At 39.2% G+C, this 14,014-nt stretch overlaps 1 protein-coding gene across 6 annotated transcripts in view; it reads left to right on the top strand.

Annotated features, from left to right (window-relative positions):
- The window catches only part of myo9aa (myosin IXAa), a 339,254-nt gene that overhangs the window by 173,584 nt on the left and 151,656 nt on the right, over positions 1 to 14,014 (top strand). For all 6 annotated transcript variants that reach the window (XM_059945895.1, XM_059945894.1, XM_059945899.1 and 3 more), the window contains exons 10-11: positions 1,497 to 1,610; positions 2,917 to 3,051. In XM_059945895.1, coding sequence (XP_059801878.1) covers positions 1,497 to 1,610; positions 2,917 to 3,051 — 249 coding nt within the window. The remainder of the gene's footprint in view (positions 1 to 1,496; positions 1,611 to 2,916; positions 3,052 to 14,014) is intronic.

The raw sequence follows: 14,014 nt of genomic DNA, 5'->3' as shown, positions 1-14,014 counted from the left end.
TGATGTGAATGACAATTAACTTTTGGCTCAGTTGTCTGAGGCTACGTCCACACTAGACCAGATAATTTTGAAAGCGCCAGTTTCACGTAAAAATGATAGGCGTCCACACTAAGCGTTTTTGAAAATATTTCTGTCCACATTAAAATGGATATTTCGGTAAATCTCCTCCTACTGCGCATGCACAGGACACATCTACTGAAAACAAGCGACATGTTTGGTGTCGAATCTTGCCGTGAAAGACTTCGTGTACGTTTGTGCAGTTACAGACTAGAAATATTTAAATGACAGACAGCTGTTGGCTCTCATGCAGGAGGAGTTAAAACTAAAAAAAAAACAAATACTGGAGCATATGGAGGCAACCAATGGAGTTCACGGACAGTGTGACCCGGCTGACGATGAACATTGAAAAACTGACTAACTTTGTTGCATTAATAAAGCATCTTGTTAAATGTATAAAACCTGTCTGCATCAGTATTATCTTGTATTTCCATACAATGTTACATTAGGCTGTTACACATCTATTGTCAGAGAAGCACTTGCATAAATAGGTAAATCACCTTCATACGAGCAAGGACAGAAAACAGGGCAAAGTAAGTATACTTATTTATTCAGTAAGTTATGGGTCAAAGTATTTGGTGAGTACATTTCTAACTCTCCTGGCTTCAGTCTTGTTGCTGTCTGTTCTGAAATTGTTAGGTTTTCTTGAACGCGACCTATGAAGTGGTGCGCTGCCATCACCATCTGTTCCAGCATATCATGACAGCGTTTTTAGATTTCTTCTGGTTACCCCATCCACACTGCTCCGGCCAATCCGGCATTTTCAAATTTACATACTCTGGAGGGCGTTTTAGAATAGCTCCGTTTTTGGGGGAGGGAAACGCCGTTTCAGTGCGGACGGATGTTCAAAACCAAGAGAAAAAGCTTCGGTTACAGATTTATCTGGTCTAGTGTGGATGTAGCCTGAGTTAATGGGCAGTTCCCAGTTCTCACTGAGCAGTACTGTGAGCCTTTTACCATAAGTAAAAGCAGTGGACCTAGTCATGGTTTACTGTCTTTTCTCAAAGATGACAGTTTTGCCTGCCTGGTAACCTCACTTAACAACATTGAACTATTAGCCTTGATTAAGGTCTTGTTCTGGGCTGTGATTGTCTCCATACTCTTTTGACTTGAGTATGATTTTCAGTAATATGCCAGGGCTGATGTTTGAGTAAACTGATCAGTCAGTGTACTTAGTCATAAGGTACTAAAGAAACTAATTACTTTGAAGTCATCAAAGTGGTCAATTAATTGTCAGTTTAACAACAGATATATGCAAGTTATTGAATAAGATTCTAGCTACAGGAGCATTTTTATATTTTAATGCCAACTCTTCTAATGTAAGAATTTTAAAATAAACAAGTGAATGAACAATTCATAGACTATGATCAGTGCTATCAAATATTTTTCAATGAATACTCTGAACATGGCCATTTAATAATTGTCTATTTGTATTGCAGGCAATAACTGTTCGAGACTCTATGGCAAAGTCACTGTACGATGCCCTGTTTGATTGGATTGTATTCCGAATTAACCATGCACTTCTCAACAATCGAGACCTGGAAGAACATAAGGTGAGTCACAAAGGCATTTTGATAAGTTTTCAAGGGGCAGTCTGACAAGATTATCTTGAAGTTTACAATATATTTGACTACTTCCATGTTAATTTCCTCAATATATCTAAGTAGTATGTACATTTCCTATGATAATATGGACATGGAGATTTGGGAATCATCAATACTATACAGCAAGTGTATGTGTACATACTGCTAAGGGGAGGTTTGCAGATTTTCCTGTCTTATTCACATCAATGTTGGGTCAAAACCTTGTTACGCCTGTGCCCCCCCTCTCCTTTTTGAGAATCGCAAGATCAGTCAGGGCAGGAGACCCAGGAAATGAGAGAGAGACGTTTGGAATGTCCTGGCCCTCAGCGATACAAAGCCACGGAAAAGGTCATTGTCTCTTGGAGACAGAATTGTGTATTGAGTACTATGCTTCGTGGAAGCCCTCAGGCAACGTGGGCTGGTTGGGGGATGGCATCATTCCACCCTGAGTGACATCTGAGACCCCGTGAGTGAGGATAAAAGAGGGTCTGGGGAACAGCCCCTTTAGACGCACCAGAAGAAGCGCTAGAACTCCTGTAACAGCGTAATAGCAAAAGCCGGTGGAAAAGCCCACGTGCGTCCTTTTCCATTTGCCTCGGAATTGGTGGGTCTTGCCACAGAAGAACGGCTTTAGCTAACCCAAAGGAGAAATCAGCCCCCACCGACTCTTGAAGGATTGACATCGTAAAAGGAATGGGCAAGTTTAACTCTCTCTCTTGACTCCAACCAAAGGCTGCAGCTTGAATGAACTAAAGTGACTTTTATATTTCTATCGGACAATACATTACCCCCTAGACAACGATAGAGCTATTTCTTATTGATTATTATTATACCTGCGCTTTTAGATTTAGTATTGACGATGTATATTATCTGTATGTTTGCATTGATATTATTTTTGTGTATTTTTATCAATAAATATTGTTAAAAATAGTACCATCAGACTTCAACAGACCTCTCTATCTTTGCTAGTAAGTGACCCAGTTACAGAGTACGTAACAACCTTTATAGTTTTACAAGATGGTATCAACTCTGTTCTTCAACACAGCCCTTCAGTTAAAAGAGTGCAATGATTTATTGGATCATATAATTCTAGAATCACTGAAAATCAGAAACCTGAAGATGCTGGAAATGTGAATGAAAGCAGTGTTGGAAATACCTTGCTGGTTAGGCAGTTTCTGTAGAACAAGAACTGGGATAACCTTTCTGATCCAAGGCACTTCAACAGTGTTGTCAGAAAAAATAATTAGTGAAGTAAATACAACTTTTTTTAATATAGATTCTCTCCATTGGTGTACTGGATATCTTTGGCTTTGAGGACTATGAGAATAACAGCTTTGAACAGTTCTGTATTAACTTTGCGAATGAGCGACTTCAGCACTACTTCAATCAACACATCTTCAAACTAGAGCAGGTAAAATTGTGTTCCTGCTTATTATGTTTTAAATATTGAAACTCTTGTCTCATCCAATTTGAAGTATTAGTCAATGAGCCTTATTTTCTGTATGTGAAAATTCCAATATATCTGTGCCAATGATGCCTTTGGACTTGCATCTGTATGGTTTCATTCGTTCTAAATCGGGAGTACTTGCCTAACCCTCTTGCCATCCACCACCTACCCCCATCGTCTGTAATACTTAATTATCATCGCCTCACAGATCTAATTATTTCATCCAGTTACATCTACCTTTGCTTCTCAAAGTTATTTAATATGCCCTAGTTTAGTATCATCTCCAAACTGAATCTTGCTTTTCTAAGACATATAACAAATTCTTTCAATGTAATAAAGTCCCAAAATGATAACTTTGGGTGTCCACACACAAGTCTTGTTTAACACACACTCAAGTTACCTAACCACCCTGTTGGACAGTATCTATATAAAGAAACATCTGCCATTCCTACAGTCAGTTGGCTGATATATTATCACTTTCAACCCCATTCTTTTCCCTTCTCCCTGTAACCTTTGACACTCTTACTAATCAAGAACTTATCAACTTCTGCTTTAAATATACCCAATGACTTGGCATCCACAGCTGCCTGTGTCAATGAATTCTAGAGATTCACCATCCTCTGGCTAAAGGAATTCCCACTTATCTCTGGTCCTCCTGTTCTCTTGTTGTGCTCTCTGGTGCTAGACTCGCCCACTACAGGAAATGTCCTCTCCACATTAACTCTAAGGAAGCTTAAAATACTCTGGATTAGAATCATCCCCAAGCTTAAATCTTGCTTTTCTTAGGCCTATAACAAGTTCTTTCAATGTGCATATTTGAGGTCCCAGAATGATACCTTGGGTACACACATACAAGTCTTGTCTACAGTCAGAATACTCCACAAGCTACCTAAACACCTTGTTTGGCAGTCTTTGGTTAGACCTATGAAAAGGGCTACTGTTCCTACATTCATTTCAGATTTCAGAGTAGAAAACATCTTCCTCAGTTTTGAGGGACTTCCTCAAAAGATCCATTGTCAGGAATATTCCTTAACAGTTCATATTCCATAACGTCCTGGAAAATTAAATTCATGTAATTAAAAAAAATATGAGAAAAGCAATACTATTTGAAAATGACCCTGAAGACTATAGATTGCTGTAAAATGCACTAGAATTTCTTCTGGGGAAAAAAAAAGTAATTATTTCCCAGTCTGACTTGTATGAATGAAAATTAAATGAAGAATGAGTGTCAACGATTGAAGAATGATTATTGATCATTTTGAGGTGTGTAAAATTCTTACGGGTACAACAGGGATGATATTTTCCCTAGATGAGATGCCCAGAACTGGGCTGCCAATCTTGATAAAAGGGGTCTACAATTTGGTATTTAGATAGAAAGAAATTGCTTTGGTTAGAAGGTCATGTATTTTAGAAATTCTCAAACTAATAGTTGTGTTAAGGCTCAGTTGCAATGTTTATTCAAGACAGAGATTGATAGTTTGTTTGATCTTCAGGGAGTCAAAGAAAGTTATTGCATGGCAGAGTGGGCACAAGGTGCCAAATGGCTCATTCTTGCTTCTGATTCTGATAGACTTGAGTTATATAAAAGACCATGGCAGTATTGTTGACTCTAAACTACTGGCTGTTTCTGAGGGTGGTTGGGTAAACAATAAATGCTGGCTTTGCCACTGATATCCACATCCCATAAACAAATAAACAATGTTATTCAGGTAGCAAGCCTCTTGGTAAGTTTTGTCATTATGATTACCATTTTTAAAATCGCGCTGTGCAGAAGCATGAACAAAGTTGTGTGTTAGTTTATGGTTCCCAGACACTGAATTTCATAACCTTTTATTTCTTTTGCATGTTATAGGTTCCTTTTCCCACTATTAAGCAAATTAATTTATCCATGTGGTTGAATCTATTAATCAATTTTGAAGAGTTTTTTTTTAAAAATTCTGCCTTTATTCATACTGAAATAGACTAAAAATATCTTGTTTCTATTATGGCAGCATGCTTCATTGTAACTGCTTCATTGAAGATGTTTTTACTGATTGACACTTGAACAAAAATTGTGACAACAGAATTATGGTACAAGACTTTTTAGAGGCTGTGTAATATTAGGGTTCACAATCCTAGGGGCTCTGTGCCAAAATCTCTAACAGTATTTGCTTTAATAATTTTCTTCTGTGGTTACATACCAAGTGAGTGACTTTTTAAAATATATTTTGTTGTATACACAAGGTGATGTTAAAGAGAATTGATCCCTGAAGGAGCAGCTGATGTTTCAGGTTCTTTGTTTTCTTGTTCGTTAAGTTGCATTTTTAAAATTCAAATATAACAGAACCCCTTCTGTCTATTCTCGTCAGCTGGTCCTACACTGTAGGCCTGTCTTGCTTGTCAATCTGAATGAATTCATTCATCAGGCAGCATTGTATGAGGGACAGTATTTCTCTCCTTAGATTATAAGACGGAGGCAAATTTAACCTGCAGCAATTTTTTAACTACTCCTTACCATTTCTTGCCTCAGAATAATTATTGATTATAATCATGTTTATCATCACTGATGTCATAACATTTGTTTTGCAGCTGAAGTACAGTGCAAAGACAAAACAATAATATAAATGATAAAATAAATAATGCAAAAGGGATGAACAAAGTGATGTTCATGGACCATTCAAAATCTGTTGGTGGAGAAGAAGCTGTTCCTAAAGTGTTGAATTTGTATCGGCAAGCTCCTATACCACCTCCCCTATGGTAGTAATGAGCAGGGCATGAGCCTGATGGTGAGGGTCCTTCGTGATGGATGAATATGTCCTCTGCTGGATGAGTCTACAACCCTCTGCAACCATTGTCAATCCTGTTTATTGTGATGCAACCAATCAGAATGTTCACCATATTACATCTATAGAAGTTTTCGAGAGCCTTTGGTGGCATACCAAATCTCCTCAAACTCCTCATGAAGTAGAACCTCATGATTGTTTCAATATGTTAGTCCCAGGATAGATCCTTTGTTTATCCTTCAGTGAGGACGGGTATGTGTTCTCCTGACTTTCCTGAGATTTATCCTATTTCCTTGTAGTATTTTACAGAGCTATACTGCACAGAAACTGTCCTTTTGCCCCAACTCATCCATGTTGATTTACACTATTCCCATTTGTCTGCATTAGGTCCATATCCCTCTGTTCCCATACCTGTCAAAGTACCTGTTCATGCCTTAATTATTTCTACCGCTACCACTTCACTTATTCCAGATACCTACCACCCTCTGGATAAAAAGATGCCTGTTACATCTCCTTTATATTTTTCTCCCTCATCCTAAACTATGCCTTCCAATTTTAGGTACCTTCAGCCTTGTTAAAACATCAACCTGATGTATTCCCTGCATAATTTTTAGCAGTGAGAGGTGCTCCATGGGTTGGGGTTGACCATGAAAGTTGTGTCCTAGCTGTCTGTCCTGTATGTAAGAGCTGGTGTTGAACTGAAAAGGCTGCCTAATGGATCCAGCTCCAGATCTTTACTTGGCGGTTTACTTCTGAAGCCTTCCCCATGAGTGGGTATAATAGCAAGGCAGCTGAGAATTGAGGTCAGCTTTTTCCGTCTAGGTGAGCTGCCAACCATGGCTGATGAGCCTCATCTGCTCGCAGCGACTGGATTTAAGAGACCGATAACCACCAGACTTAGTAGCTAAGCTTTTAGTGGTTAATGTGATTCTATCATAGCTCAGGACATCAGAATTCAGTAAGGATTTTTGTACCTTCTCCCTGTGACCATGTGGATTTCCTACAGGTGCTCCCGTTCCTTTCCACAGTTCAAAGGTGTACTGGTTAGTAGGTTAATTGGTTATTGTAATTTATCCTGTGATTAGACTAGGATTAAATAGGTGAGTTGCTGCATGGTGCGGCTCATTGGGCTGGAAGGGCCTGTTTCACACTGCATCTCAAAATAAAAATAAACTACATATTCATAGAATGTGGTCAGTATTTTCTGCAAAATATTATGATTTTACCTATCTGGAGACACAGAGTAGAGAAAAAGATTCATTCTCATTGAGAGAAAAACTTTATTGATTTTTGCAATCCCTACAACTAGTTATAGAATTAATTATAGAATTAAGCTTATAAAATGCTGCGTGTCAGGCAGTATCTGTAGAGAGAGAAACAGAGTTGATGTTTCTGGTCAGTGACTCTTTATTTAGAGATTGGATGCCTCCTTTAGCTGCAAACTTAATTGGACAAGAGCAACAAATGTCGAAATGGAAACATTGAGATGTGGTTGATGCAGGAATTCCCAACCTAGGGTCTACGGACCTCTCGGTTAATGGCATAAAAAAGGATGGGAACCTCTGGCCATCAGGGTGTGTCTATACTGCAGGTTATCATCTGGATTAGTCTGCATTAATTGATGTCAGGAACTTTGTCAAAAGTACACCCAGTGGCCACTTTATTTTACACCTGTCCACCTTGTTAATGCAAGTATCTAATTAGCCAATCATGTAGCAACAGCTCTTTGCATCAAAGCAAGCAGATATTGTTCAGGGTTGTTCAGACCATACATCAGAATGGGGGAACAAATGTGATTTAATTGACTTTGACCATAGAATGATTGTTGGTGCCAGACAGGGTGATTTGAGTGTCTTAGAAACTGCAGATCTCCTGGGAATGGTGCAAAAACAAAAAATGTTTCAAAGGTACATTTAATGTCAGAGAAATGTATACAATATACATCCTGAAATTCTTTTTCTTCACAACCATCCACGAAAACAGAGGAGTTCCCTAAAGAATGAATGACAGTTCAGTGTTAGAACCCCAAAGCTCCCCCACCAGCTCCCCCCTCCCACATGTAAGCAGCAGCAAAGCAATGATTCCTACCCCCCCACACCAATGGGGAAAAAAAGCATCGGTGCCCCCCCACCAAGCACTCAAGTGTGTAGCAAAGCATCAATAAAAACACAGACTTGCAGCACCCCAAAGACTACTCATTCACCCTGTAATTTGACATACCACAGGAGGGAAAAAGAGGTATCTCCGTTTCACAGCGAGAGGGGAGACATAACAAACAACTCTCTGATTTATGATGTTAGAAGTCCATTCCGTTGCTTTTTCCGAGCTCTGTGCCCAAAGAACTCGGGTCTCTGGGCACAGAGCCAGCAGCCAGCTCACTGCTTTTGATCTTCCGTCTCCCACGACACACTGATTTCCTGCAGAGGCACTGACCTCAAGTCCACCTGCCTCCAGAGCCACAAAATTCCAAAACTCCAAAACGCTCTAATCTTCTAGGTCGTATCCTTGGTATATCAAATAACGGCCTGTCGTGAGACTCTGAGAGCGATCCAGTGAGTGGCAGTTCTGTGGGTGAAAATGCCTTGTTAAGGGAGAAGTCAGATTGGTCTGGTGAGACTGGTTCAAGCTGACAGTAACTCTAACCAAATATTACAACAATGGTGTGCAGGAGCACGTCGAATCTTGCACACCAGTTTCCACTCCTATACCTAATAAGGTGGCCACTAAGTATATCAGTTCTATTGTTTAGGGTGTTTGTTTGCAAAAGGCAAGGAGAAGGTGCAATAATGAATGTCTTCTCTTTTCTCTCCCAACTGTAGTTGCTTTATGTTACTGACAAGATGTTTATCATTCATCTGGAATGCTGCCCTAGAATCAAATGAATATACAAATTTAAGAAAGAAACTTCTGCTGGTGATTTGTTTATTTTGGAGTACAGCTTCTTAAAAAAAAAATCAAAATACATAGTTTTTTTTCTTGAACAGTGTGCTGAGTTTCTTCCATATTCCAAAGACTTGTGCTTAGGGTTAGCAAGTTGTGGGCATGCTATGAGGGCACCAGAACTAAGGTGGCACTTGCAGGCTGCCCAGCATAATCTTTGCTGATTTGATTTGTTGCAAACAGCTCATTTCACTATGTTTCAATATTCTATTTCTTAAGCCCATCATCCTTGCTGAGGCATAGGCAGCAGTAATGTATTTGAAGTCCAGGATTAACTCATGTATATATCTTCTAGGCAAAGATCCTTCCTCTCCCAGGGATGGTCTTTGGAGCTTCTGTTGGTGTTTCTGTAGTGCTGTTTGTTTTTTTTTATGGAATGTGGTTGCTCGTCTCTGCTTCACCCTCCTCCCACATTTGGGCTTGGGACCGTCCATGGCGGAGTTATGTTTTGATGTACATGTGACAAATCAAGCTAATTTTTAGAATCTGACAGCAGTGTAGTGATGTACCTCATGCTGCCCTATTCAAATACTCTGCACCCCCTTTCCATTAGGGAACTTTGGGCAACGATTACACAGTTGGAGTAGCTCTAGCTTAATTCAGTCAGAATGCACAAACCAGAGATTTGATTTTGGGGTTTTGCTGTTGTTTCTTGCCCAGCAACACTATGTAAGCATCTGAGGCATTAGGAGAGCTGTGTGGATGTGTATCTTAATGTGGGAAAAAGAAGCTGCAGAGGGTTGTAAATCTAGTCTGCTTCATCTTGGGTACTACCCTACAATGTACCCAGGACATCTTCAAGGAGTGGTGTCTCAGAAAGTCAGCATCCATTATTAAGGACCTCCAGCACCCAGGGCATGCCCTTTCCTCACTGTTACTGTCAGGTAGGAGGTACAGAGGCCTGAAGGCACACTCAGCAATTCAGGAACAGCTGCTTCCCCTCTGCTATCTGATTCCTAAATGGACATTGAACCCTTGGACACTGATTCACTTTTTTAAAGATATACATTATTTCTGTTTTTTGCACGTTTTTAATCTACTCAGTATACATATACTGTAATTGTTTTACTTATTTATTATTGTTTTTTCCCTCTTCTATATTATGTATTGCATTGAACTGCTGCTGCTAAGTTAACAAATTTCATATCACATGTTGGTGATAATATACCTGATTCTGATATTTTCTGGTTCTGTGTTATTCAATTGAATTATATTTTAAAAATTATGCACAATTTGAAGTAATTTAATCTTGAAGTCAAACAATTGTAAATGTGTTAGACTGGAAGTTATCCCTTTCTGGAACCACGCACATTCCTGAGAATTGTCATGACAGATTTTAATTAAGATTGCTCATGCACCTGAGTATCAGGGAGCATGAACCAAGACTGTTGTATGTGCAGTTCAATATACTTTCAATGACACCGTATTTGAGAAATACAAGTAGTTATTTCAGTTAGAAGAGTATTATGAAAAATGGTATAACATTAAATATAATGAGACTGTCAGAAGATAAGTCACCCAGGGGAATAGAGGACTGACCTTTATTTAAATCTGAAAATTCCAAGAATACTCACATATACATTATCTGACCAATTGATACAGAGGTGTAAGTTCAGACCCCACCATAACAGCTGTGGAATTTAAATTTAAGTAATTAAATTATTGCAGTATCCGCTTCGTTAATAGTGACCATAAAGCAACTGGATTGTTGTTAGAAACCTGTTCGATTCATTAATGTCCTTCAGTGGAAGGAAATCTTCCATTTTGTCCAGATTTGGCCTGAATGACAGTGTTGACCCACTGTTGCAGCTGACTCTTGTGATGCCTTCATTCATGCAGTGAAGAACGTCAATGAAAGTTGACATTTCTAGCGTCTCGTGAATGAATTAAAAGAAAATACATGTACATACAGGGGCATAAAGAGGTACCTATGGTGGCCCCCTGTTGGTCAAAGCCAACATTGAATAATGTGTCCTAGCTATCTATGTTGAAGTTGATAAGCAAGCTAGTACAAAAGCCAGGGCAGTATGATATGGAGAGCAAGCTGTTCCCATGTAACAGGCTCTCTTCTCTCTATGCAGTTGATGAATTCAAAGGAATGGCAGAAACTGATACAGTTTGGCACCAGTGGTGTTGTAGGAGTTCCCAGTCAACGTTGAACTCAACGTAGGATTGCTTTAGGGTCTCCAAACTCCAGATTTTTCTTTGGGGCTTACTCCCCAAGTGCCAAATGGGTGGGTTTAGCCGCAGGGCATTAGAAGTTTGAGATCAGAGTTTTCCTTCTACTACACCATAGTGGATGGCCCCATCGGCCTGGAAAGGGGATAACAATGATGCATGAGTATTTAGATCACATGCATACACTTAGTGTTTCTGCTTCAAGGATGGAATGTTGGAGCATGCATTAATGTAACATTCTAGGATTTGTTACATGCTTGTTGATTTCCCACAGCACATGTCCAGTGGGATATCGGTTGGCAAGTTCCTTTCTCAGTTTCATACTGAGCCAGAAGCTAAGAAACTACCAGACTAAATTCCCAACAGGTGCTGAGTCAGCCAACCTAAGCTAAGCAGCTTTTGCAGTTAAAATTTCAAATTATTCAGCACTTTTCTTAATAGTTAGTGAGTTCGTGCATGGGTTGTTGTAAGATACATGTGTCTCAGCTACTGTATTAGAATGATGTACTGTATTTTTGAGAGCTTAAGATGCTTATTGCTTTTATTCTTGGCTTTCACATCCCTTTCTCAAAAGTTCTTTTAAAAACAATGCCAGTTTTACTGATGTAAATTAAAACTTACTTGTTAGGATGTGTGCAATTTTTAGATCTTTGGACAGCACAGCGGCAAAACTACCCACAAATCATCACCTTTTTTCATCAGTGCAATCTCAATTAAGATTAAAATCTTCTATAGATGTATCCAAAAAATACTGCATGAAGTCATTGAAGAAAATGCAAAGAAGACATATGGAAGCAAATGTTGGACAACATCAAAGCAAAATGTAGTTTTTGAGAAGAATGATGAAACTATCAGGAAGGACAAGATACAAGTGAGGAACTGTGGCGAAAAGCTGGTATAAGAAGGCAACTCTTATCATCAATCAGGAAATAGCAGATGGATTTTCTGGGACGTGCTGAGAAAAGAGAATGGCGGGAAAAATTGTGGGAAGTAAAAGCCAAGTATGACATTCAAGGGGTGTACAGGCAAAAATTTTGAAGAGCTTATTAAAACTTCTTAGATTAAAGACAGATGATACACCATGATTGCCCGCATCATACAACACAGTACATAATGATGATAGATGTGCGGAGGAGAGTATATTGTCTACTTGCATTGTGGTATGGAATACCAATGCCTTTGAATGGAAAAGCCTACAAAGTGTGGAAATACAGCCCAGTCCATCATAGGTAAAGTCTTCCCCACCATTGATTCCATCTATATGGAGTGTTGTCATAGGAAAGCAGCATCCATCGTCAAGGACCGTCACCACCCATGACATACTGTCTTCTTGCTACCATCATCAGAAAGGAGGTACAGGAGCCTCAAGACTCACACCACCAGGTTCAGGAACAATTATTCCCCTTCAGCTATCAGGCTCTTGAACCAGAGGAGGTAACTTCATTCACTGCATCACTGAACTGTTCCCACAAGCTATGGGCTTGCTTTCAAGGTCTCCTCATCTCATGTTCTCGATATTATTATTATTGCTTGTCCATCTGTCTGGTGCCCATCTGTCCATCCAGTTTTTAAAAAATTTATTTTTGTATTTGCACATCGGTTGTTTGTTTGTCCATCCTGTTGGGTGCTGTCTCTCACTGATTCTATTATGTTTTTTCTATCTACTGTGAATATCTGCAAGAAAATGAATCTCAAGGTTAAATATACTTGGATAACTTTGAAGCTAGTAGAGCTGTCCGTGACCCGAGTTTAATCCCATCCTCTCATATTGTGCGAGTTTCTATGTTCTTCTGTGACCGTATGGGTTTCATTTTAGAGTTTAATTTTCCTCCCACATCTCAACCATGTAGATTGATAGGTTAAATGAGCATTGTAAATTGTCCTCGTGTGTAGATGAATGATAGGATCTTGGTGAAGTTAATGACAATTGGGTGAATTAAAAAATGAGATTAATGTAGGATTAGTGTAAATGGGGCAGTTGATGGTCAGTACAGACTCAGTGGGCTCACTGTATTCTCTATAACTATGATTCTGGTTTCTAGGATTGAGAGCGGTTGTAATTTACACTTTGAGAAGGAATGTTTTAGGGATTGAGATGTGACTATTGAAATCAACGTTTATGTGGAAGAGTGCGGTAATATATTTGGCACATAACTAATAGGCTGACCCACGTTTTAATCCACCTAATGGATTCATCTCTACGTGACAAGGACACTGACTTCTTTTTCACTCTTGCTTCTGCTGTATTTCCTAACTTCCTCGAGCACCTGGTCCAACAGTAATTTGAATTTTGAATTCTTGTGGTGTTCAAATCACACCATTGCTTTCAGTAATTTCCTGTAGCTCTTTCTGTTCCTCACTAGCTGGTCTTTTGTTTCCTTTGCTCTACTATTACTGGCCTGTCCATTGCACAATTCACTCCCTAACTCTCTGCCTCATCCTTTTTTTTTTGATATGCCATGATTTGTTTCTTTGATTGTTATTTGACCTTTCAGCTGTTACTGCTGTTCATAGTTTTTCTGCAGACTTTGTCTGATAATGTGAAGATTTATGGTTTTATGACACAATATAAATACAAGTGTTTCTTGTTATTTATTATCAGTAGACAAACAACTGGAATATTTCAATTCCAGTACAAAGTTTTTACATGGTGTTGGCCATATTGTGAGCGTTTTCCCTCTGATACTTTTCCGGATCTATTTGGTTTAATCCTATCTGTGTTCTTTTTGCTGCTGATACCCCCTTTCCCTTCTCCCAAGTCAGCCTCTTGACTAAATGGAGGCAAGGTGGTAAGCATCCGAATTTAAAATCATGTCGGAGGATGAGAGAGGGAAAGGCCAAATTGGGGAGGGGGTCAACCTGTTGCACCCAGGTCCAAAACATCATCTATATAGATGAATGTGCAGACAACTACCGAGGAATATTGCATCACACGTAGAGGAGATTGGTATATTCTAAAGACATTAGCTTATGGAATAACTTAACAGGAAAGGATTTTGAAGTAGATATTATGAGGAGGTTCAGAGGTTTGGAGGATTGTTGTCATT

The sequence above is a fragment of the Hypanus sabinus genome, chromosome 21 (assembly GCF_030144855.1).
Source record: "Hypanus sabinus isolate sHypSab1 chromosome 21, sHypSab1.hap1, whole genome shotgun sequence".
Taxonomy (NCBI): domain Eukaryota; kingdom Metazoa; phylum Chordata; class Chondrichthyes; order Myliobatiformes; family Dasyatidae; genus Hypanus; species Hypanus sabinus.
This window is presented reverse-complemented; position numbering and strand designations above follow the sequence as displayed.